Here is a 27,807-nt window from a genome sequence, read left to right on the forward strand (position 1 = left end):
TATTACAATTTGTATGTTTGTTTTATTAATATAAAAAATTTCATTTGTCACAAGCGAAATAAAATTGTAAACGTTTTCAGTATAATTGAAACATGAGACATATTTGTCTTAAACACACTGTAAACATTTACAAATATCATTCTATCTCCCATCCCAAAACACTGCACCCATTTCCAAATCTCAGTCTATCTCTTCTCCAACACACTGTTATCATTTAAAAAAAAAATATCAATCTATCTCTTCTCCAACACACTGTGAATATTTACAAAACTAGTATTCGTCTATCTCTTCTCCAACACACTGTGACTATTTGCAAATATCAGTCTATCTCTTGTCTAACACACTGTGACTATTTACAGATACTAGTACATATCTATCTATTTCTTCTCCAGTTTCAGTTTAATACCATTCTGTGCTTTAATAAATCCCCCTTTATCAAATGTAATTGGAACCTATAAACAAATAACATAAAAAGTAATTGTCTAATATGCTAGGCGAATTTTAGTTGAGCTTGACATGTTGTAGAAGGCCATTTTTATCACTTTTGTACGTTTAAGGGTTGTTGCGTCTTAGACATATATTGTTTTTCTAAAGTCTAGTGATGCATAGCACTCTAATTGAAGTTCAATAAGAACTGAAAACAATACATCTGAAACAAAATTCTTCCAACTTAAAGATTTTGTAATAAATTAAAACATTACAGAATAAAAAAACATAAAAAGAGAAACAGTCTTAGGGTTTGTTTTCTAGCAAAATGAATTAAATACAGAATTTACAAGTTATATCTTGAAGCCACACAGAGTATGCAATAAGTGACTTCATTATTTTACTATACATATATAACTAAGAACAATAAAAAAAAATGTACCTCAGTTTCATCACATCTTACAACGGTAAAATTTTGTATCATGGTAACAGCAGCCATTTTAAGTTCTATAAGTGCTAGTCTCATACCAACACAATTACGAGGACCAACACCAAATGGTAACCACGCATACGGGTGACGTTTCTCCTTGTTTTCTGGTGTGAACCTATTAAGTATTAATGTGATTTTGATAACAACTATATTAAAAATCTATAAACAACAATTAATTTCCATCTAACAATATTTGATGCTCACATAATAGTTTGCAAAATAAAATGAAAATAACAATAAATGTGTATGCGCTAGAAGAAGTGTTTTCCTGTATGTTATTTCATCACGAAGGCATACAACCAATTATGTAGAAGCCAAGGTTGTGTTAAAACCGAAACAAGTGAAGAGCTTTATTACATTACCAAATGAGGGCTTAATTAATTATCTATAAAACCGAAGGTTAATCTGTGCATGATAGAGTAGGAACTTTATTTTATTTCTTGATATATAAACGGGCAACTAACGATTGTTATAGATATGAAAATTATTTTGCCACTACCTTATAACTCTACAATATCATTTTATGAAACTATAGAATTCTAGGAAGACAAGGCTTTGCCTTATTCTTTAAACTGCTATACACACTTTTAAATGATTAATAAATATAGTTACCTCTCTGGATCAAAAACCTCTGGTTCAGGCCAAAACTCTGGATCTCTATGAATGACACCTATTGCAAATTGTATATCAGTTCCCTTCGGTACTTTATATCCACCAATTGCTACATCTTCTTCTGTTGTTCGATTAAACCTTTAAGTAAAAATATGGGAAAACATGAAAATCCATAGTTCATTTATAGTCTATAGGGTCTTCCTAAATATTTTAATATGCAAATCAATATTAACAGTCATACTGATACTGATTGTGAATGGCTACAATACAAATCATCAGATTTTGTTTCTGATTTATGTAAAAACCACCCCAGAATAGGATGATTTTTTAGCCCTGATCACTTAATTATTAACACTTTATCAATATATTGTTCTTGTTACTGGCAGAATACACCTATTGTAAAGTTTATAATAACATTAGGCAATACTGTCTTCATATAACTGCATATGTATTGTTCTTAAAAGTTTTATTTTTAGATTATTTGTTTTATAGCAAACAAGCCATTTCTATTATCTTTAATTATAAAGTATTTAAAATGCTGATTTTCGAAAAATAATCAAATTGAAAAAAAACCTAAATTTTTATGCGCCTCTATGTTATTTCATGAAGACAATTTAGTGAGAAGCGCTTCAGGAAATGTTATCAATTCGATTAAATATTATACAACTTTAAATTTTTACATAAAACTATATCATATAATCTTTGAATAATATTCTTTAATCTATATATATATAAATTGTTATTTTTACTTTCATTCTTTATACATTTATAATTCCAAAAATGCAATGAGCGCATTCCTTCACAGACCTGAACAAAATTGTAGATGATATTTGATCTTGACGTCTGATTGCTTTCTCATTGAAGGTACCAACATCGCCTTTTATTCACAGAAAAACTATTAGTTGCTCTACCTTGACTTGTTTAAACAAACTTGATATCAGTTGAATTGGCAATAACTCTATGTGATATGAATGTTATATTTACCTTGCAGCCGGACAATATAGTCGAAGGACCTCACATACAAACATATCTAAATACTGAAGCTTTGAAACGTTGTCATATGTTGGTTTTTCCTATAATTCCAACCATAACTATGTTATTGTACAGATTGATCTGTTTCATTACATTTAATTTGTAAAATATTATAGTCAAATTAGTTTCAAGGTTATAATATCGCTCCTTCCACCCTGCTTAGTAAAACATATATTTTGCATACCTGTATTGGATTATGAGGAATGATCTGTGCCAATTTATTTAGAAATATTACCGGAAAGAAAATAATTATAGTTGCCACTTGAAACACAAAGTTCAGTTGATATATGTGCTTTAAAAAATATATGTAAAACGTATGACAAAAATAAAGAACTCCAAGATAAACTCAAAAAGCGGAAACCATTAAAACTAAAATCAAATGTTAGACTTTAACATATAATGGAACAGATAAAAAAAAACTGTCATATTCCTGATTTGGTTTAGACATTTTCTGAAGAAAATTGCGGATTAAACCTGGAGTTGATGCTAGCTAAACATCCCACTTGTATGACAGTTGTTTATAGTTCTGTTATATTGATAAAATTGGGTGAGCAACATAAACAGACATAATAGATTAATGTTACAAGAATTGGAAACCAGCAGCCAAAACTGTATAAACATAAATCACAGACATACAACATATCTGCCTGAAAAATTCAAACAAACATATACAAGGCTGCAGCTAAATCATTTGTTCACCTTTCAGTAACATTCATGAAGAAAACATAAATTGATGCATACGAATAACATTAGTTATGCTTCAGCCCAAAATATTCTGAAAATCAGATTCACTAATGTTATTGATAACTATCTTATTGTCAACCACCAAACATCTAATAAATAAATAATAAAAATATACTATGTACATTTTGTACCTGTATATTTTATAACACTCTACCTTTCCAATGTTATCAGCAACTTCATGTCGAACCTTGTCAGCATAATCTGGGTATAAAGCTAAGCAATATAGAACAAAGGATAACGCATTCGCAGTAGTTTCATATCCAGCCAAAAAGAATGTAAGGCTATTTGCTAATATTTCGTTTGTCGTAAGAGCTGAAATACAAATTAAATGATGTACAATTGTGAAAATTAAGCTGTAAATATAAAAAAGAAGATGTGGTATGATTGCCTATGAGACAACTATCCATAAAAGACCAAAATGACACAGACATTAACAACTATAGGTCACCGTACGGCCTTCCACAATGAGCAAAGCCCATACCGCATAGTCAGCTATAAAAGGCCCCGATAAGACAATGTAAAACAATTCAAACGAGAAAACTAACGGCCTTATTTATGTAAAAAAATGAACGAAAAACAAATATGTAACACATAAACAAACGACAACCACTGAATTACAGGCTCCTGACTTGGGACAGGCACATACATAAATAATGTGGCGGGGTTAGAGGGATCCCAACCCTCCCCCTAACAGTACAACATAAGAACGAACTATAAAAATCAGTTGAAAAAGGATTAACTCATCAGATGGACAAACATATTTGTGACAAAACTAAGTTTATTGTGAGTCACCCAGTTTTTATATTTCGAAGGTGATCTGTTTAATCAAATGTGATTTATATATTTATTTATATGTGACGTATAAAATTTTCTGACGTCAGACACGCGAATCAATGAATGTGTTTGTAGATAGATGTTTTTTTTTTGTTCCTTTTAAATTGTAACTCGATGATGACTGCTGTACCCATATTTTGACTATTTTATTTATCATGTCTGTTTAGTTCACGCATCATTGTAAATATAACGGAATGTGATGAGACTGTCATCAAAGTGAGAGGTTTAGCGCTATAAAACCAGGTTTAATCCACCATTTTCTACATTTGAAAATGCCTGTACCATTCGTTTTTTATGTGTTTTGTTATTTGATTTTGCCATATGATTATGGACTTTCCGATTAGATTTTCCTCTAAGTTCAGTATTTTTGTGATTTTAGTTTTTACTCCTTTTTTAAAGGCAAAACTGTTAAAATCGGAAGTTATTAAATATTGTTTAAGTATAGGCTGGAGGAAATGGTAACTACAAGCTTATATTTAAGGATTTTTTTTTTTATTTTGTAAAACATTGGACTTACAATCATCAACAATGACTCTTTTATAACCAAATTGATTTGCTTTTTTTTAATTATGGTAAAACTATTTTGACTGAAAATCTCCGTCACTGTATTCTCAAAATACACAATATCGATTCTATATTTTAATTTTGTAAAAGTTAATAATATTTATAAATCAAAATTTTCTTTAATCCTCCTTACATCCTCATTAATTATCTCAACATGTAATAAAATGAACTAGCTGTTGTGAAAAGGTAGAGAAATAAACATAGTGGCAAATTAAACATAAGTCATACCCTTTCACCTCGAATTTTTCACATTAATTTTAATGTACATGAACAGACTATGTTTGTATATGTCATCATCGACTGAGGGTTCAAAACTGCATATTATTTGAGGTAAACACATTTCCATTTTAAGTGTTCAAAATATTATTTTTGAAATTCTTTATTTAGTTTGAATTGGCTTTGAATTAGCTTTCAGCAACTGCCGAGTACTCTTCGCAAACACTTTTGTTTAGGCAAATGGTGTTGTTGTTACTTTTTGTAAAGGCCGTACGGTGACCTTTAGTTGGTAGTTTTATGTCGACCTAGCAAGGAATACTAAATGTTATATACATATATAATTTGTGATTTTTTTAAGTATCCGAATTCTTTTGTGGAGCATAAAACAACAAGGTAATACAGTCTGCTTCACTTCACGATACTTTGATAATGGCAAACATAAGCCAATATTTCCAATAGTATAAGTTCTTTGTATGCGACATCATCAGAATGATAAAAACCTCTTAAAATATTTAGTCTACCTTTCCACGAAATATAATCCTTATTTGTTTCATGTTTTCTAACTTTCCCGCGCCATCCCTAGAACAGCCTCCATTTTTACGATAATGTGTTGTCTATTCTCTTGATGTTTTCCATTTGATTACGGCTTTTCCGTTTTAAATTTTCCTCGGAGTTCAGTATTTTTGAGATTTGTAGAATCCTGAATGCAGATATTCAGTCTGCAGTAACCTACAGTTAAGTTATAATAGTGTCATACTCTTCAGGTATTTAGACTGCAGTAACCTATCATTCAGATAGTCAGTATACAGTTACTGTAGTATTACTTAGCCATTATAAATGCATCAATTTATCACCTTCCTATCATGTGACGTAATGAGACATGTGTATCTTAAAATTCTAATAATTAAAGTTAAATATGTCCATGAATATGTATTGTTCAAACTAACATTTTTCTTATCGTTCAAATGTAATTGGCACATTACAAATATAAAGAGCTTAAAAAAGTTTGACCCGTCACATGCTTAGATCTAAAGTCATGATAGTCGTCATGCATATTTCAAAACTTTGATTAAATCAGACGGATAAGAACTTGTTAAGTAATATAGACACCTTCTGGAGCTGAAATCATACGATGAATGAAATTGTCTTTATTTAAGGTTTTGGTGTGAACAATTTCTGTATCGTTAATATGAACCCCATATCTCCTTTTATGGAATGTTTTACCTTTTGGAAGTTGAACATATGGTATGAATGAATGTACTCACGTCTTTTCTTGAAATCCTTTAGAGTTGTAGATGACAGTTCTATATTTTCCTCACTTTTTTCTTTGTCTGTATGTGCGTTTAACATTAGTCCTAATAAGTCTTGTCTTTTCTGCAATAAAAGTTCGGTCCTTTTTCTTATCCACTATTGTAGCTGCTTATTCAGCCAGGGCATATATACATGTTTTTAAACACTTAAAGCACGTGTCTACACCACTTTAGCCCCCTCCCCCTAAAACTATAAAAAGATTATGACAGCATAATCTGTGTGATCACTGAAATTTGTCACACCATGTTTTCAACTTTCTTTCCTCAATCACAGTCATTCAAAACATACCATGTTTTCAGCTTTCCTTTCTCAATAACAGTCATTTAAAACATACCATGTTTTAAAATTTCTTTCCTCAATAACAGTCATTTAAAACCTACAATGTTTTCAACTTTCTTTTTTCAATAACAGTCTTTTAAAACCTACTGTACCTTTTCAACTTTCTTTTTTTCAATAACAGTAATTTAAAACCTACTGTGCTCTGCAACTTTCTTTTTTTACTAACAGTAATTCGACCTACCGAGCTTTCTGACTTTCTTTCATCAATAGCAGTGTTGACAGCAGCGTGAAAAAAAGTCGCCATTTCTTTGCTTAAAGTTGATAATTTAAAGTATGAAAGTATTCCTCTCGTGAAAGGGAAAAATACTGAAAATTATAGAAAGAAAAAATTTAACGGCAAAATTATTTCATTTATTGATATTACTTTTACTTAAGGATCTTGACATACTATGAATGACTAAACTATTTTATTCAATAAGACTACTTTTTCTGTTTAGTCTGTTTTTATGATATACATTTGACGTGAAACTGTACTTATGTATCCCGTCATACTTTGAACCACACCATTATTTTATTTATTATTATTACTTTTACTGTTAAATCTGGTTTTTGTTATATCTACTTTACGTGAGTCTGCATTTATGTATGCCGTCATACGACAAAATTATTTTTATGTCTACCTGTGCGAATTTCAAACGCGCAATTTTACACCAGTAATGAAAACCTTCTATCATTTATGGGTAGACTTTACATAGATAAATTCAGCCGTATTTGACGTGAAACTGTACTTATGTGTCCCGTCATACTTTCAACCACACCATTATTTTATTTATTATTTTTACTATAAGTCTGTTTTTTGTTATATCTACTTAACGTGAGTCTGCAATTATGTATGCCGTCATACGACAAAATTATTTTTATGTCTACCTGTGCGAATTTCAAACGCGCAATTTTACACCAGAAATGAAAACCTTCTTTCATTTATGGGTAGACTTTACATACTAGATAAATTCAGCCGTATAAGAAAAGCAAAATGAGAATGTTAAATTTGATGTATGCCTTTTTGTGCTACTTTGTTACATTTGTTGTTTATGTAGTGATATTAAGATGATAACACAATATTGACTGTTGTACCCCTATTTTTGACATTTTTACTCTTTGAGTATGTTTGTTTTGTTCATGCATCGTTGACAATGTAATGGAATTTGATGCGACTGTCATACAAGTGAGAGGTTTAGCTAGCTATAAAACCAGGTTCAATCCACCATTTTCTACATTAGAAAATGCCTGTACCAAGTCAGGAATATGACAGTTGTTATCCATTCGTTTGATGTGTTTGGACTTTTGATTTTGCCTTTTGATTTTTGATTTTCCTTTTTGAATTTTCCTCGGAGTTCAGTATTTTTGTGTTTTTACATTTCAATGAATCACAAGAAGAAAAATTAGGATTTCAAGACTGAAAAATGTACTTGAGCAAGTGAACATCAAAATTGGTACATTAATGTTATTTTGTTTACTTGTTTAAAAAGTAAGTTTTGTGAAATAGTTTTATCCTCTTAAACTATATATGTAATCATAAAAAGTAACAAATGTTGGTTATATGAAAACAGGTTCAAAGACCAGTTTGACTAAATCACATGCATGCATAGACAATTGATGGTATGCAATTATGTCCATTAAGATAAATATCATTCTACTTCTTCCCACATATAGGGCTTTTGTAATTTTGTTTTATTGGTAACAATTCGTAAAACTCTTGTATGTTTTAGAATGTCCTTGAAATTTATCGAGGTCATTACAGACGGCTGTACAAAGAAATGTTCATTCGCCTTGGTGGTGACAATTTTGATTTCATCCAAAAAAGTCAAAATTCGAAAGTCTGAAAATTATATGTCACTAAAAAAAATCGATTAAATACTGAAATTAAAATTTACTTGTGTTTAGTTTTCTCAAATTTTGAAACTTTTCGTTTTGTGTTTTATTGCGTTTTTCATTTTTTTTAGAATTCAAACTGAACAGTAAAAAACCTTATTTTTTACAGAAATTGATGCCATTGACAGTGGTAAAACAAAACGTTTCATTTGAACTATGTGTTGTGTTCTTCAATTTTTAACAAGTCTACTACTTACAACTTTGGTCTCAAAAGGTGGATATTTTTTCTCTAAATGATTGCGATCGAAGGTTAATTTACTCACGAACAAACAATAACATAGGATTTTTTAGCCCAGATGAAAAAGCTTTCTTCGCATTCTTTATAAATGCATTATCTGGATCGTTTTGGGCATCTACATCCATACCAAAAGCTGTACTGGCTATCACATCCATTGAAAACGAACCACAGTATCTGCAGAAAACAAATCATTTTTATTTTTGATGTTAAAGCTGATGATATAAGAAAAATCAAGCATACCTATAACATACTGTTATCTGGTTAGTAATATTAAAATAGGTATATTGGTCACAATATAAAAAGAAGATGTGGTATGATTGCCAATGAGACGACTGTCCACAAGAGACCAAAATGACACAGACATTAACAACTATAGGTCACCGTACGGCCTTCAACAATTAGCAAAGCCCATACCGCATAGTCTGCTATAAAAGGCCCCGATAAGACAATGTAAAACAAGTTTGTAAGAAAGAATAAAGTAACAGACATCATTATAACATTTGTTCATTGTATATCCTTAATTTAGCAGGTTTCTTTTTGGTTAACAAATCAGACTGCAAAGATAAACTATGGTGTAGAAATATGATCACATAGATTTTTTATCAAAAAAGTCCACAAAACACATATATATAACAACATGCCAGAAGTATCCCAATCATGAGCTGTTACTTTGGTTAAATTCATTGATGATTCGCTAAGTTTAGGATAGAAAGGGTCATTATTATGTAAACATTAATGTACATGTCCAATTACCTTATCTGACTTCTCACACATCAATATTGCCTATCAAAAATCATTACATACACTTATAAATACAAAATCTGATATTGTATCTATCAGGAAATTTTATAAAAGCAATTACATTAAACGTTTTCAAGAAAATTTTTAACCAAGCACCGTTTGTTTTAATCAGAAGTAAGAAATTTGGAATAAGAATATAATGCCAACTCGACCACTAAAATAATTTAATGCATCATTCAACGATATATTTAACAGTCATACCAGTTTAAATTCATGATAAGTGTTATGTTGTTAATTTATATTTTGAGGGTCATAATTCCTTCAATAGTACTATCATTAACTAAATCAGGTTTGCAACTATATACTAAAAATTAGTCATGAGAAGTACACTGAACAATATAACATCTCCTATGGAAGGAAACGGACAGGAGTAAAACTGTTTGTCCTTGCTAAAGGGATGGACATTAAAATCAAGAAAGAACATAATATTAAGTGTTTCCATTATAAATCGTAATAGATTTTTTCTTACTTGCACACATCGACTACTTCTCCATTTTCTGTATCTTTCTTCAGTTTTTCAACCATGTCATTAACACATTTCTGAAGCAATGGCATCATCTGAGAAAAATATCATTCATACATTATTATAATTTTGGAAAAATGAAGTGGCAGTGAGTGGTACTATTTCGTAGGATGGAAGAGAAAACTTGACATCACCGAAAATCAGCTGAAATTTTACAATATTTTGCAAGAAAACAATAATTGCTACACATATTTATTTTTTATTTTTCAAAAACAAGGGATCTGTATAATTCCCCCTTGAAATAAATTCATAAGTTATCTATTTTGTAAAAGACAAACAGGCAAATACAAATAATGATCGAAATAAAAAAAATGTGTACAGCAAAACTAGTCCAAATTTTGTTTTAAGCCATTTTCAGTAACAAGTATGATCAAAAGACCTTGTATAATTAATTTAATGCAACACTGAGTTTGGGTTCTACAGTACAAAAAAAAGTTATGAGACACAAATCAGACAAATGTTTACTACTACATAGGGATCAAAGGTGAGGTCTGACTGACCTGCCCATAGTAAATGTAAATGACCCCAACCTTCACCCCAAGTCCATGATGTCACTCCATACCAAGTTTGGAATAAAATGACAGGTGATTATAAAACAGTTGGTCAAACATTCTTGGGCTTACTCCTGCTTGAAAGATTTACATGTTTTCTTTAAAATGAGTCATAAATGAAAATTTTGATAGGCTCAGATATAATTCAAAATTTAATTCAAGTAAATTCAATTAACCTAGACTCATTTTTTACATCAAAAACATTTTATAATCAACAAGAAATAATTTTTACATGATGCTGTTTCGAAGTCTCCCAAATAAAGCTCCCATAATTCGTCATTCCCATGGTCGCCTGACATGACGGTTTTGTAATAACATGAGCAACACAACGGGTGCCACATGTGGAGCAGGATCCTCCCGGAGCACCTGAGATCACCCCTAGTTTTTAGGTGGGGTTCGTGTTGCTTATTCTTTAGTTTTCTATGGTGTGTCATGTGTACTATTGTTTGTGTGTTTGTCTTTTTCATTTTTAGCCATGGCGTTGTCAGTTTATTTTCGATTTATGAGTTTGACTGTCCCTCTGGTATCTTTCGTCTCTCTTTTAGACTACTATATACATGCATAACTTTATTTCCTGTATCATAGAGATTTAGTGTACATGAACAATATTCCTGCGCATTTTGTCATTTTGGAAACATAAACAACTTGTAATTACTGATTTTCACGATGAAATATTTCACACAATTGTTTTTTGACATCTAAGCCAAAAGTACATGGGATAATTAATTACGGATTTCTATTGAGCACTATTTCCTATTTGCAACTTCAGATATTATGGGTCGTTTATTCTGGTCATATTTTTTTGTATTTCAGAATTAATAGTATGAAAAAATGTCCAATTAGCTATAAATGACATATTAGTCTGCGACATTATAACAATGGCACTTTTTTTTAGCATTCGTTGGGAAGAACACAAAACTAGGGTGCTAGCATAAGGCAGCTTAACTGCCTAAAATATATGCCTTCTTCCAAACTTTGATTGTAATTGTAAAGGCATCACTTAAGTTTAATCCTTTTCAAATCTTCATGTTTCGGTCCACTGCATTGTTCAAAGCATTAACGATGCTTAATAAGTCTCCCTCTCCAAATGACGCAATTAACGCAAAAATGTGGCTGTGGATAAGAAAAGAAGATTTCAGCTAAAATTTTGTCCTTTCCATGTTATCAATTATTTAAACACTAAACAATAAACTTCGGTTACTTTATCATATGTCTGACATACGACAAAGCAGTATCGTTTTTAATTTATATTTGGTTAGTTTAAATTTGTGTTTTGAGAGAAAAGACAAAGGAAAAAATGAGATCTTAAGTGCATCATAAACAAGTATTCTGTGAGTATTGCATGGCAAAATACAGTCCCCTACCGGTTAAAAATTATTTGTAATGAAACTTAATTCTAACTTGATCAATAATTTGTCATGGTGTAAACTTCATAGAATAACAAACAAACCTACCACTGTATTCTTCAAACAATTTACTAAAGAAAATGAAAAAAATCCACAATGTCATCAATGTCTTTCACAAATATTTCAAAAAATTTAATTCTGGGGAAAGTTAAAAAATGAGTTATTCCCCTTTAAACAGAAATCTAGTAATTAATATTATACATAAGTATTTCATAAAAAGGGAAAATGCTTTAACTGAACAAGGAGAAAAGCTAAAAATCGTGAAAATTGAAATTGACCTGTAACTTGTCATGATAAAACAATACACCAAACATCAAATCAACATCTTGAAGCATGAAGAAACAAGAATGTGCCCCAAGTACACGGATGCCCCACTCGCACTATCATTTTCTATGTTCAGTGGACCGTGAAATTAGGGTCAAAACTTTAATTTGGAATTAAAATTAGAAAGATCATATCATAGGGAACATGTGTACTAAGTTTCAAGTTGATTAGACTTCAACTTCTTCAAAAACTACCTTGACCAAAAATTTTAAACTGAAGCGAACTGACGCACAGACGGACGAACGGACGCACAGACGGACGGACGAACGGAGGCACAGACAAGAAAACATAATGCCCCTCTACTATCGTAGGTGGGGCATAAAAAGTCTAGAAAACTAATTTTCAGGACTGACGGATGTACAGACGGACAGACAGACAAACAGACAGACAGTATACAAACCTAAAGTCCCCTTCGACTTTTTCGGTAGGGGATTAATTAAAAGTTACATTATATTAAAGAATAAATTTCCTTACCTGTCTCATTTTTCCGGAAGAAAAGGTGGGAGAAATTGATGATCTCAAAAACTTCCAGTGTTCGTCACGTGCAAGTGAAATAGCATCCTTCATATAGGGATCAGTGTTATCACCTTTAGCCTTTTCAATAGATAACAATACATATATATATACAGTCATATTTTCTGAGAAATGAAATTCATCACATTGAACAAAACCCTCAGTATGATTATTTTACACCAATGCATTATTATGGTAATATTTCAAAGTTTTTTGATAGTTAACAGGTCAAAGTATTTCATCTCAGTTAAAATTTAATTAAAAAGGGATACGCTGTTATGGCGTTTTTTTAAATGAAAAAAGGATAACATATTTTGTTATCTCGTGGTCATTTAAGTTTATTTTACGGCATGATTTATGATCATTGTTGAGGTGTGTATGACCCAGACTGAGTGTATGATGACCTTAGTTGTTTTTATCTGTGTCCTTGATTTCTTCGTGAATATATGCCTCATTTAATATCCGACCACATATTTTTTTTTGTGTATGTAAACTTTCGAGCAAAATGTTTTTACAGGTAAAGGTCATAAAACTTTTTCTTATTTAGTTGAACACCCAAAAGAAGCAATGACATTACCAGTATGAATATACATTGTATTAGACAAAAAAGAACTTGGTGATGATCATGAATAAGATACACATAAAAAAAGAAATCTGCTTTTAGAGAAGAGCTTCCACAAAGCTGCTAACTCTTAATCATTCGTTAGTTTAGAAAATACGTAAAGGAAATAATATATTGCTATCAAATGCAGACGCATACAACATAAAAGCATTTCCACATCTCTCTTCTTATTACTGCAGTATAAGATTGACATAGTCCAATGAGTAAACGAGTAAGCATGTTTAAAAGAATTTCAAAAGAAACTTCCGAAGATTTGAATCTGAAACCAAATCTTTGAGTAGACAGAGACAAACAAACAGTAATTAAGAAGATCAGAACACAAAAACTATCAATGGAATTATACAAACCTTTCGAATATTGGCAGAACAGAGAGAGCAGTAAATGTAATTGTTTAAACACACAAATAAATTTTAACATCAAGATATAATCGTGTTCTATAGAATATAAACCTATATCCATATCGAATAACATAATAAATAAACAGATGCGCCAAGGGCATGTGACACGCCAGTCACATTTTCAATAAAGTTCAACCAGAGGGCGCAACTTTTTACGACCGTAGAGGTCGAACCCTGGACGGTTGAGACAAGTATGGACACATTCAAGCTAGATACAGCTCTGAATTTGGATTGTGATTAAATAGTTGACACAGCATAGGTTTCTGACACAGAATGAATGTGGTCTAATGAACTTAATTTTTTTTGCTTTTGAGCAATACACTATGCTGTTGAATATTGTCCTCTCAAAAATTGAAGAAATTTTCTTTTTTAAAATCCAATTTTTTTCACCTCCGCCTTCCCCTTATTCCAAAAATGATCTCTAATGGAGTTTGCAACACTAACTACTCATTTAAATACATCATAAAATATTAAAATACAAAATGTCATACAGTCATGGTTAAAATTAATATCAATTAATAGCAACTTCTAAAAACTAAATGGGGAATGTGTCCAAAGGGACACAGATGATGTCCCCGCTAGCATATAACGTTATAAAGGGACATAACTCAAGAACTGTAAATGTGAAGGTGCCAAACATGGAACTTAAACTGCGTTTAGAGGTAATAAGCATTATATACACATTTCATTGAATTTAGTTCAGACAAACTTAAAGTTAAGAAAACAGAAACTAAAAAAATCTTCAATTTTTCCACTTGAAGAGGGGCATAACCCTAGAATGATAATCAGAGTGCTTGTAATCACTGAATGGTAAAAATTGCTTTAATTTATCAGTTGGTAGTAAAGTGAATATTGATTTAAGTTGATTCAACTACTATTCTGGACAAAGAAAGATAACTCCAATTTCAAAAGAAGATTTCACAAAGTATTGGTTTTAGGTAATTCAACAACCATACTGGACAAAGAAAGATAACTCCAATTTATTGTCTTGAAACTACAAAAATGCTTGTTTTTGCCCTTTATTCCTAGCCTGTTTGCCCTATAACCCACAACATATATCCCAACCTTCTACTTATGGTATTCAACATAGTGGTACAATTTCAGAACAATTGAAATACTTATACACAACTTTTTGTCCTGACACTAGATCAATGCTTGTTTTGGGTCCCTTTGGGCCCCTAATTCCTAAACCTTAAGGATCATAACCCCATAATCAATCCCAAGCGTCTATTTGTGGTTATAAACATTGTGTTAAAATTTTATTTATTTCTATTTTCTTATACTTAAGTTATTATCCGGAAATCATCCGTCTTCGAGGACGACGAGGACGACGTGATACCAATATACGACCGCAAATGTATTGCGGTCGTATAAAAACTTCTCTATTTTAAATCAGAAATTTATAAAAAAAAACCTAAAGGGAGTTTATCTTAATAGTTATAAAACAGTAAACAAAGTTTAACAAAAGTTGTCTGAGCACCTTAAGGATATTGTCCAAAAACTTGAAAATCACCCCTTTTTTTATGAATAAAATCTTAAAACTAGGAAATGTAAAACTTAAATTTATAAAAATCAAAAGCGAGCATACAACAATGGATTTAAACAATTTATCAAAATTTCTGTGAAATTGTTTTTGTGTTATTGTCCGAAAACTGGAAAATCCCCCCTTTTTTAATGAATAAAACCCCAAAACTCGGAAACGGTAAATCCGAAATTTATATAAAACAAATGGGAGCTCACGCCAATAGATAAAAACAATTCACCAAAGTTTCATGCATATTGGTTTAAGCGTTATTGAGTTAGATTTTTCACCTCTCTTTGTACTATTGTGCTTGTTCGTTGACGTGAGTTTTTTATTGGTCGAGAAAGCCTTGAGAGAACCATTGACATATTTTTAAAATACTAGTAAACAAAACGTAGGAAAACTGACGATTCTCGTCAATTAAAATTGGATTCGAGAGTACCTTCCAAGTGCAGGATTCGAACCACACAAGCGCAGTATTGACAGGCTAGTGGTACCATTATTCAAGTAAGGTGATAACTCGGCCACCAAGGCCCCGTTTGCAGAAAGAGCTGCGCACGGTACTTGATAACACAGAGACAATCTATTTATCATAATTAATCTTTTGATATTTTGTTATTTCATGCCTTGATTTCTGCTTATAATAATTCTTTCTGCTCATTGTTAATTTCAAATGATGCTGAAACTTTATTGCACTTATAAATTATAATAACATTAACGGTACCAATTTTTCTGCACCAGATGCGCATTTCGACAAATAATGTCTCTTCAGTGATGCTCGTGGCCAAAATATGTAAAATCCAAAGCTTATATTTATAAAAGATGTAGAGCTATAATCCAAAAGTTCCAAAAAGTATAACCTATGGGCTTATGTGACAATTTAAAATTCAATCTTTAGTATTATTTAAAAGTAATCAATCAGTTTGAATATATGTCTTAAATAGTATTTACAAAATACATGTGATACTTACTATCCTATTTGGAAATTTTGAGAAATCTTTAATGCAAATTTGTTTTATGATATCAACATCACAGATAGTCAATGAAGCCAAATTTCCAGCATAGTTCCTGCAATATAAGGATGGAGGGTATGACATTTAAATATGACTAGAACACACCCGCGAAATCGCGGAAAAATTGATAGTAAATAGTAATATATATATGTTGTGTACAAGATGTAAGTTTGAATGTACAAATTATAATTTGTACAGGGTTTTTGTACAAGTTATAAGTTTTTTGACACCTACCTTCTTGCAACAGGTTATACAGGTGTACCTTATAAAAGGTACCAGTGTAATGTTTTAAATTCAAAATATTATACTTCAACCTAACATTGAGTGCTATTCTTCTTGTCTTCAAACTGGAAATGAGGATACCTGAATGGTTTAAATTGTAATTATTTTTTTTTCCTTATACCATATTCATCTCCAAATCTCAAATCTTTGTGTGGTCTTATAATGTTTCTGTATCAATGCTAAGTATTAGTTTGTATCATGAAGTTGTGAAAATATGACAGAAATATGCGAAGCAAAAGACTCTGTACTTGCATCATCCATTTGTGTTCAGCAGGTCATAAAACACTAATAACTTGTACAAAAAATCTGTACAAATTATAATCGTACAACATTACAACTTGTACACAACATATACATCACTCGCCACGAATAGTAAAGAGCTCCCTCCCCCAGTAAACCATCGGAATTAATAATAAACTATAACAAATACAATTTATTCATAGTAAATGTATGTAAGCTAGTATACAGAAATATATGATCATATATCCGTGGATAGTAAACTATTGGAATTGATAGTAAATAGCAAATATTATTTATTTTCGTTTTCCTCCCAGAATAACCCAAACTGAAACACTTTAAGCAAGAATGATAAATAATAGAACTCAAAATGATAGCAGAAAGCAAATGTCTACACTTTTTTCATAGTCTTTGTATGTTCAAAGTACAGAAAAACACAAACCGGAAGTCTCATCTGACTTAAAGTTTTGTCCAATGACGGGAAAATATCCGGACGCAATTTTTTTCGTTTTTCTCCTAAAATAATCCAAACTGAATGATCATACGAACGGATGACAATGCAACTATACATGTTACCTCTAGGACACAGAGGCATGATGATTAATTTATTGTGGAAGGAGGAGAAGCGACACACAAAATGAGGTCTTCTTTGTTTAATATATAGTATAGATATGAAAAAAAAATTGAGTTTTAGGAAAACGATTTATCCAAGTCTAACATGTAATAAACATTTACCAATAGATCATGACAAATACTGTCTTTCCTTCAATTGGCGAAAAATCATATAAAATATTTATTTGCTACTACATTGTCTGAAAAACAAACCCCGCACCGTTCTTGTGTCAACATATATTTGATCCCCCCAACAGATGTTCCACTGTAAACTTTGTTATAAACAATGTCACAATGCCTGTTCCTGTTGGAACACATATTCTATACCATTTATTCTGTGAGGAACATTTACTGTAATATTTATTCCTATGGAAATAATATTCCAGAATACTTTTTCCTTTTGGAACTTATATTATGAAGGAACTTATATTTCGTGACACTTCAAGACTTTACTATCTTTGAGACGTAACTCGACTTTATTTGAACAAAAATGGTAGTTTTATGGAAATATTTGACAAAAAACGCTTGTTAATGCTATGAAAATGACTTTAAAGGTATCTGGTCCCCTTTTGTGCTTGGTATTCACACGATAAGTGTTTCAGACTTACAAACTAATTCACATTTGAATATTGATTAATATATAAAACGAAATGTGGCAAATTTAATAGAAATCTTTGTTTACCATTCTTTTCCTTCTAAAGGAATCGTTTTTCTAAGTCAGCATATATCTTTATTTATTGAAATATGTATGTTAAACATACCCGAAGATCTTTCCGTGTTTCTGCAAATTGTCCAGGTCTGTTTGAAGCACACCCTAAAACGAACACAATCCGCTTTATCTATATCAACCTCAACAAAAATACTATATTTTTTCATATCCAGCAAAAAAATATTATAGCACCTTCCAGTAGTGCACCGACATTAAACACAATTTAGTTTTTTTTTAACCTAAAATGTCAAGATTAATAAGTTAAAAAATAAAACACTTTCTAACTCTTGACAACTATCAACGGTCGTCTTGATTTTCATTTTTCATTTGACATGTTCGAATACATCTGTAATATTTTTTTTTGTAATCAATAAAATTAAGAATGGAAATGGGGAATGTGACAAAGAGACAACAACCCGACCAAATAGCATATAACGGTCGAAGGCCATCAATGGGTTTTTAATGCAGCGAGAAACTCACGCTACCGGAGACGTGTATCAGCTGGCCCCTAAACAAAAATGTACACTAGTTCAGTGATAATGGTCGTCACACTAAACTCGAAATATACACAAGAAACTAAAATTAAAAACGATACAAGACTAACAAAGGCCATACGCTTCTGACTTGGGACAGGCGCAAAACTGCTTCAGGGTTAAACATGATTTTTTAGATCTCAACCCTCTAGCCAATGTATAAAAAAAAAAAAAAAAAAAAAAAAAAAAAAAAAAAAAAAAAACACACACACACACAACAATACGTACAGTAAAACTCAGTTCAAAAGAAGTCTGATTCCGATCTAAGAATAGGTAACAAAAAGGAAACTTAAACAAAATGACAATGATACATAAATTAACAAAGGACTACAAGCATTTAATGACATGCCAGCTCAAGACCCTAATTAAACTAATTGAAAAATTATGTCTTCAAGACGATAATATTATGATAATCATGATATTGTGATATAAATAATAAACCCAAAATGATACACTGAACCGCACTTTTTAACGATGTGTTAGTTCACAAAGTAACAATTCACAGGAAGATATGTTACATAACCCAGACAAATTATTCCAACCCTGATCTGATCTGGCCTTGTTTTTAATCCTAAATGCTGCAATCTGCCAATACCAATTTTCATGTATTTGCTATAATGAAGATGGTATTCGAAACCAGGACCTGCGGCAGTAGACGGAGACATGCTACCCCGAGACCCCTGAAGGGGTTGTACATTGAAAAAGGACAGGCACAATCATGTCCAAAGGGAAAGAGACACTTTTAAAATAGTACAAAGTTCTTATAATTTACATTACAAGATTTTGATGCTAGATTTTTAATACCTTCCGTTTAATAGATTCATAATATGTACGGGCCCGGACAAGTTAGAGCTATATATATATGTATAAAAATACAAGTCTGAATTAATAACAACGTTCAAACCTATGATTGCGTTGGATAAAAACCGCAATTTTTATACGTGTGCATGTAACACATTTCGTTTTAGAAGGGTCTAAATACAGCACAAACAACATTTTCCAAAAGACCAAAAGAGTGAAAAAGCACATTTTAACAAAACGCATTTGACTAAAAGGTCGAACAACTGATGTTCCTAAACCCTGCTGACTGCCATTGGCGATTGTCAAATAAATTGACAACAAGGTGTAACAAAATGGATCTCTTTATTAACTTAATACCAAGTAGAAAACAATAAACTTGCGGCAAAGATGGTAAACCACAACATGAGGTGGTAAATGTTTTACAACATATCCGGATTTCGACAATTAATGTCTCTTCATTGATCTTAGTAATCGAAAAGTATTTGGAAGGCAGGGCATTTAATTTACCTCAATTTAGGATAGACTTTTGAATTTTTAAGAGTCAAAATAGGATAAACAGATTATGTTAACCGGAGGGAATGTATTATACAAGCCCAAACGAAATTAATATAAACATGTCTAAATTAAAAACAACGTTCAAACCTATTCTTGCGTTGGATAAAAACCGCAAGTTGTATACGTGTACATGTAACAAATTTCGTTGTGGAAGGGTCTAAATACAGCAAAAACAACATTTTCCAAAAGACCAAAGAGTGAAAAATATATTTTAACAAAACGCATATAAATATAGCTGTTAATTGTCTGGACTTATACATATTGTGAATCAATTTAACGAAAGGTATTAAAAATCTAGCATCCAAATCTTTTAATGTCAAGAATAAACACATTGTATCATTTTAAAATGTCTCTTTCCCTTTGGACATGATTGTGTCTGTCCCTTTTCAATGTAAAACCGCTATATAGACAAATTTCCTAAACATGCATGTGTTTATAGTTCACACCTCAGATATCGTTGGTTATTTTTGTCAGATTGGTTGCTGGCTTTTTTACCTTCATCCAGCATCTCTGTGTGTAATCTATCAATACATAACTTTTATATCAATTTAAAAAGCTTAAAATTGAACCAACAAAACATAATGGTGAACACCTTTAAACCAAAACAGTTTAAGACAAGGTATTCAGTATTACATATGAAATCAAAGCAATCCTGTTAGAATTTGAATAAAACGAATATAATTATTGAAACATTAAGTCTGACCTTTTTTACAAATTCCATAATATTTCCTAAGAATAAAGTTGGCCTAGGCCCAGGAATACCAAGTCTCCAGAAAGTTGTTTGGCAGTATAAAGAGTACCTATAATAAAATTAATATATTAAGCAATATATCTTTTAAAAACAGATATCTGAACAGGGGCCAGCTGATGGACGCCTCCGGGTGCGGGAATTTCTCGCTACATTGAAGACCTGTTGGTGACCTTCTGCTGTTGTTTTTTTTTCTATGGTCGGGTTGTTGTCTCTTTGGCATATTCCCCATTTCCATTCTCAATTTTATCTCAATATCAACATCTGTTTTCTTCCAAACAATAGGTGACCTGTTTATTTCCATTAATTCATATATCAAATATTACAATAAGCCGAATTTTAATCATTATGGATTTAGTAGATACTTTGTTTGGCACTTGTTTTGGTTTTCCTAAGAGTTATCAAAGGTACCAGGATTATCATTTTATACGCCAGACGCACGTTTCGTCTACATAACGACGAGTGAAGCTCAGATCAAAATAGTTCTGAAGCCAAACAAGTTCAAGGTTGAAGCGCATGGAGGACCCAAAAATCCCAAAAGATGTGATAAATACGGCTAAGGTAATTTATTCCTGGGATAAAAAAAACCTTAGTTTTTTTTTAAAAATTCAAAGTTTTGTAACAGGAAATTTATAAAATGACCATATACTTGATATTTATGTCAACACAGAAGTGCTGACTACTGGGCTGGTGATACCATCTGAGACGAAACGTCCACAAGCAGTGGCATCGACCCAGTGGTGTAAGGAGTGACGCTCAGATCAAAATAGTTCTAAAGCCAAACAAGTACAAAGTTAAAGAGCTAAAAACTGTTTTTAAGAAAAGGGTTATTATACAAAGAATCTGGAACAAAGACCATTTCTTGTTTAACCAATACAAAATACATATTATTTTCCGTTTAACTCTTTTTTAGCCTACGTGGCCCGAAGGGCCAGGTGAGCTTTTCTCATCACTTGGCGTCCGTCGTCCGTCGTCCTGCGTCCGTCGTCCTGCGTCCGGTGTCCGTCGTTCGTCGTCCGTCGTCCTGCGTCCGTCGTTAACTTTTACAAAAATCTTCTCCTCTGAAACTGCTGGGCCAAATTAACCAAACATGGCCAAAATCATTATTAGGGTATCTAGTTTAAAAATTGTGTTCGATGACCCGCCCAACCAACCAAGATGGCCGACATGGCTAAAAATAGAATATAGGGGTAACATGCAGTTTTTGGCTTATAACTCAAAAAGCAAAGCATTTAGAGCAAATCTGACGTGGGGTAAAATTGTTTATCAGGTCAAGATCTATCTGCCCTGAAATTCTCAGATGAATCGGACAACCCGTTGATAGGTTGCTGCCCCTGAATTGGTAATTTTAAGGAAATTTTGCTGTTTTTGGTTATTATCTTGAATATTATTATAGATAGAGATAAACTGTAAACATCAAAAATGTTCAGCAAAGTAAGATCTACAAATAAGTCAACATGACCAAAATGGTCTGTTGACCCATTTAGGAGTTATTGCCCTTTATAGTCAATTTTTAACCATTTTTCGTAAATCTTAGTCATCTTTTACAAAAATCTTCTCCCCTGAAACTACTGGACCAAATTAAACCAAACTTGGCCATAATCTTCATTCAGGTATCTAGTTTCAAAATTGTGACCGGTGACCCGGCCAACCAACCAAGATAACCGAAATGGCTAAAAATAGAACATAGGGTTAAAATGCAGTTTTTGGCTTATCACTCAAAAACCAAAGCATTCAGAGCAAATCTGACGTGGGGTAAAATTGTTTATCAGGTCAAGATCTATCTGCCCTGATATTTTAAGATGAATCGGACAACCCGTTGATAGGTTGCTGCCCCTGAATTGGTAATTTTAAGGAAATTTTGCTGTTTTTGGTTATTATCTTGAATATTATTATAGATAGAGATAAACTGTAAACATCAAAAATGTTCAGCAAAGTAAGATCTACAAATAAGTCAACATGACCAAAATGGTCTGTTGACCCCTTTAGGAGTTATTGCCCTTTATAGTCAATTTTTAACCATTTTTCGTAAATCTTAGTTATCTTTTACAAAAATCTTCTCCCCTGAAACTACTGGACCAAATTAAACCAAACTTGGCCATAATCTTCATTCAGGTATCTAGTTTCAAAATTGTGTCCGGTGACCCGGCCAACCAACCAAGATAGCCGAAATGGCTAAAAATAGAACATAGGGTTAAAATGCAGTTTTTGGCTTATCACTCAAAAAACAAAGCATTTAGAGCAAATCTGACATGTGGTAAACTTGTTTATCAGGTCAAGATCTATCTGCCCTGAAATTTTGAGATGAATCGGACAACCGGTTGATAGGTTGCTGCCCCTGAATTGGTAATTTTAAGGAAATTTTGCTGTTTTTGGTTATTATCTTGAACATTATGATAGATAGAGATAAACTGTAAACAGCAAAAATGTTCAGCAAAGTAAGATCTACAAATAAGTCAACATGACCAAAATGGTCTATTGACCCCTTTAGGAGTTATTGCCCTTTATAGTCAATTTTTAACCATTTTTCGTAAATCTTAGTTATCTTTTACAAAAATCTTCTCCTCTGAAACTAATGGGCCAAATTAAACCAAACTTGGCCACAATCATCATTCGGGTATCTAGTTTAAAAATTGTGCCCGGTGACCTGGCCAACCAACCAAGATGGCCGCCATGGCTAAAAATAGAACATAGGGGTAAAAATGAGAGTTTTTAACGACCTCAACTGGCTATACAACCCTTGCACAATCAACTGAATTTTGCAGAAATCATTAATAGGATAGATTGGCCTTATATGATAATTTTTTATTACCTTTTTGGGTTTTTTTGGCAAAGGGGGAGCGGGGGGGGGGGGGGGAGTTGCGCAACAACAAAACAACTTCACAACTTTCTCATTACTTTGCATTTCTCGTTAGATAAATTTTACAAAATTCTCCCCTGAAACAACTGTCAAATTTAAACAAACTTGGTTTAAATCACTACTAGGATATCCAGGGACCACTGTGTATGATGACCCTGCCTGCCCACATGGCTGAAATAAAACATAGGTTTCAAACGCACTTTTTAGTATTATATATCTGAAACTAAACGACAGTACAACAGTTGCATTTATCATGCATCAATTGTAAATAAAAATATCAGGTGAGCGACACAGGGTCCTTGGACCCTCTAGTTTTATAACCTTTCACTCTATTCCCGAGAATTTCACTATACGATCGACCTTAATTTTTCTTTGAAATCACAAGGCAGACTGCATGTCTTGGACCACGCACCGCCGATGTCAAGTAGCTTGATGATGATTTTTTCTAATTTTCTTTTCAAGTTGTCGTTTCCATTCAAGCTTGCATACGGGATCTATTACATTTCAATCAAATTGTACTTTCCTTATGGTGTAATTCACCTAATCATAGTTCATCATATCCGGTTACAAGAAAGGGTCGAAAAAAAATCCCTCGAATAAGTGAGTAGTTAGAAGTTAACGATGCATTTTATTGCAGAAAATAAACATTTATGATTATATCTGTTTCAAAATACCATCGACTTTAATTCGGAATTAAATTTGTATAGAATAATCTGGAAAATTGTGGTTACATGGTTAAGAAAGCTTGTAAACAGGTGAGGAAAATAATAGGGGTAAAAATTTGCACTGATGGTTATTATCTTATATGCAATGAAAATGAACACCTAGATTTGTGTTGAAAAAATAAGTAGGGGCGGATACAGTCATTTTAAAGGGGTGTCCCAATTCAAAAACATTGCTCGTAAAAAGAGGGTCCAAACCACGGGGGGTAACTTCGATATTCGTTTGGTAGGGGTGTGCCATTTTTGCCTCAAAAAACGTACCCATTTTGATATAACATTCACTGAAATTCAGTACCTATATAGTTATAAAAATATTAAAGAAAGAATGACCTATACTTATATACAATATTTAAAATATGACCCATGCTTATATAAGCACTAACTAATCATCACTTGTAATTCATAAATATACCAGCTTAGTACCCTTAAGTTTTTAAATATGAATTGACATCGTTTGATGCACATATATTTTATCGTTATATATACGCATGGATTGTTGGATTATCTGCATGTTTAAGTGGGTGTGAAATTTTAGTGGGTGTGGGTGTATTTAGCGCATTAGCCATCCTACTATGCAGGAGTGCTTATTATTGTAGAAATTACATGTCAATACATTCAGAATTTCAAAATGTCGGCTTCCTTAGTTACAGACAAGGAGATAGAGAATTTGACACTAACTGTCATCCAATCAGAATCATTGATACAAAATAATTTTATTAGAATTGAACATTGACGTCATAGATAAAAAAAAAAAGAGGGACGACAGATACCAAATGGACAACAGTCAAACTCATCAATCTAAAACAAACTGACAATGCCATGGCTGCAAATACAAAAAATACAAAAAGACAAACAAACAACAGCACACATGACACAACATAGAAAACTAAAGAATAAACAACACGAACCCCACCAAAAAAACTAAGGGTGATCTCAGGTGCTCCGGAAGGGTAAGTAGATCCTGCTGCACATGTGGCACCCGTCGTGTTGCTTATGTGATAACAAATCCGGTATATAGTCTAATTCGGTAGGTCACATTCGTGAAAGGGAAGGGGATTGTAGTTACGACGCAAGGAACATATCCGATATCATTTGTGAAACAGTTATTCCATAACGGTCAACCAACTCGTGATGGCGTCCGTAAAATTTACGAAGGGATGATTTCAACTTCACCATTTGGAACTCTTGGTTTAATAGCTTCCTTGTGAGCAGCAACCTCTATCAAGAAAATCATGATAGGAAATGCAAGCACGGGAATATCGTATCAATTGGGAGATATATACCCCGTATGCAGGTGCTGCTGGAATGTTGCTACTTAGAAATGGAAAGTTCACAATTGGAAAGCTGAAATCATCTCTTTTGTCGTAAAGTTTTGTTTTCAACCGACCCTCATTGTTAATTTCTAGATGTAAGTCAAGATATGAGGCCAACGTAACTGTATCTGTAATATCCTTTATCTCTAAATCAGAGTGACCCTTTACAAAGTAGGATTTTTCCCTCCCTAAGACAAGATACTTGTATCTACGTTGGCCATTCTTTTTTATGAAGTCAGGGGCTGATCCAGCCGTTTTAAAAAGGGGGGTTCCAAACCCAGTGTAAAAAAAGGGGGGTCCAACTATATGCTCCCATTCAAATGCATTGATCGGCCAAAAGAAAAAGGAAGGGTTCCAACCCGCAGACCCCCTCCCTCTTTCCTTGATCCGCCACTGAGAAGCAAAGCAATACCAACTCTTCCAATGTGTCTCTTAGTTTGGAATGTGGAATACTTGTGTAAAGAGTAGAAAAGTCAAATGTTTTAATACTGTTACAAGATGAAAGAGTTAGATTGTATGTACTCTAAAAGATCTTTGGAATTTTTAAGTATCCACATCTGATTCATGCCCCCTCTAAATGACACCGAAACATTTATATTGAAGATCAAGTCAGGAGACCAATTGGCGGGGTTTATTTGGGAACTTATTTGAAAGGTGAACTTTCAAATGAATTGATTTAATTTTATATAATAATTGACCATTAATAATGTAAGATTCTCAATAGCAAATTTATGTATGATATGAAGATCATACATGTACCCCAAATCAATATACAGTTATCAAACGTAAATGCATTTTAATATAGGAAGTCATTAAAAAGGAGGGTCATCTTTTTTTATAAAATCTCGCAAAATTATGACCCACGTTTTTGGCACATCCCCGTATACCCAATGATAGGAAATTACTCCCGTGGTCCAAACCCCCTTTCCCTGTATCCGCCTCTGTAAAGCTATACAGAAACACTTGCGTGCGGAAGTGCATTATCATATGAAATCAGTTATGATCAATAACGAAACTTGCAGTAACCAGCTAGCTTATGCAGATAGCTAAATCAAGGATAAGTATACATATAGTAAGTCGTACAATACAAATCATGGCGAAATGCAATATCAAAATCTGTCGAAGACAAATAGAAACGAAGACAAAACGCAACCGTACACGATAGTCAACAGCAATCGGGAACACATATCCTATCGATAACAGGTACATGTAAGGCCGCATAAAAATATATATGTGGTTCCAGTTACCCTACCTACCCTACTTTTTAGCCTCTAAAATAGCTTACACTAAATATCGTTTTGCCATTTTTAATTAAGCACTGTTCAAGTCAGAATGTTCCTCCGATAGACTCAAAGTAAAAATAAAACATAAAATAAAAAAATCCCTACCTACCAATACCCAATTTTTTTAAAAGATGTAACTGGAACCACACATACTTTTTTATTTGGCCTAATACTAATAAGACGTCAATGGACTGACTTGTTGTTAAGAAGCCATAGGCACAAACGCTTTAATTTTAAAAGTAGATTTTTATACTTGCTACTTACAAACACATTGTCATGAAGAATAATAAGATCGTGATCAGCCATCCTGGAATTGTTGCGATCCCAAAGAAATCCATGTTTAACTGTTTCTGAAGTTAGCCGATAAACAAGGTAAATCCGGTGGATAAATATTCAATTAGTTAATTTACAATTTTCTATAAATAGAAATGATCTGAATGTGTATGGAGGGCAACTTGAATCAAAATTTACCTACTTAAGGAATGCATTAGTTCACTCTTAATCATGAATAGCTTTCTTTAAAATACTTGCAGTAATGTTTTAGTCACACTAGATATTCATAGAATGTGTTTACAATAATTAAACTCATCATAGATACCAGGACTAAATTTTGTATACGTGTATTTGTGTATGTAATTTATAATTTCGACACTATAAAAACGCTGGTGAATAGATCTCTTTATGTATTGATTTAAGTGATAGATCCAACACTATGAATACATCCAAAAATCTTTCTATGTATTCGTTTTTACAACACTTCGGTGTTATCATGTATGTCTATTATGTAGTCATTTTTATAGA

The 27,807-nt window shown here is 32.4% G+C and overlaps 1 protein-coding gene across 2 annotated transcripts; it reads right to left on the reverse strand.

Annotated features, from left to right (window-relative positions):
* LOC139512872 (cytochrome P450 3A24-like) lies at nt 1-27,590 on the reverse strand. 2 transcript variants are annotated; one of them, XM_071300814.1, is made up of 14 exons: nt 27,271-27,590; nt 20,784-20,880; nt 18,244-18,296; nt 16,310-16,406; nt 12,758-12,877; nt 9,949-10,037; nt 8,704-8,852; nt 6,705-6,874; nt 6,184-6,292; nt 3,459-3,616; nt 2,513-2,601; nt 1,529-1,666; nt 869-1,031; nt 1-452 (listed from the first exon to the last, which is right to left on the reverse strand). In XM_071300814.1, exons 1-14 carry the CDS (start codon nt 27,342-27,344, stop codon nt 378-380), a joined length of 1,581 nt encoding a protein of 526 aa, XP_071156915.1. In that variant the 5' UTR covers nt 27,345-27,590; the 3' UTR covers nt 1-377. The 2 variants fall into 2 exon arrangements, with proteins under 2 accessions (XP_071156915.1, XP_071156916.1); XM_071300815.1 differs by having other exon boundaries at nt 6,750-6,874; nt 27,271-27,578.
* Nucleotides 27,591-27,807: the final 217 nt, after the last annotated feature.

This window comes from Mytilus edulis, chromosome 2 (assembly GCF_963676685.1).
Source record: "Mytilus edulis chromosome 2, xbMytEdul2.2, whole genome shotgun sequence".
Taxonomy (NCBI): Eukaryota; Metazoa; Mollusca; class Bivalvia; order Mytilida; family Mytilidae; genus Mytilus; species Mytilus edulis.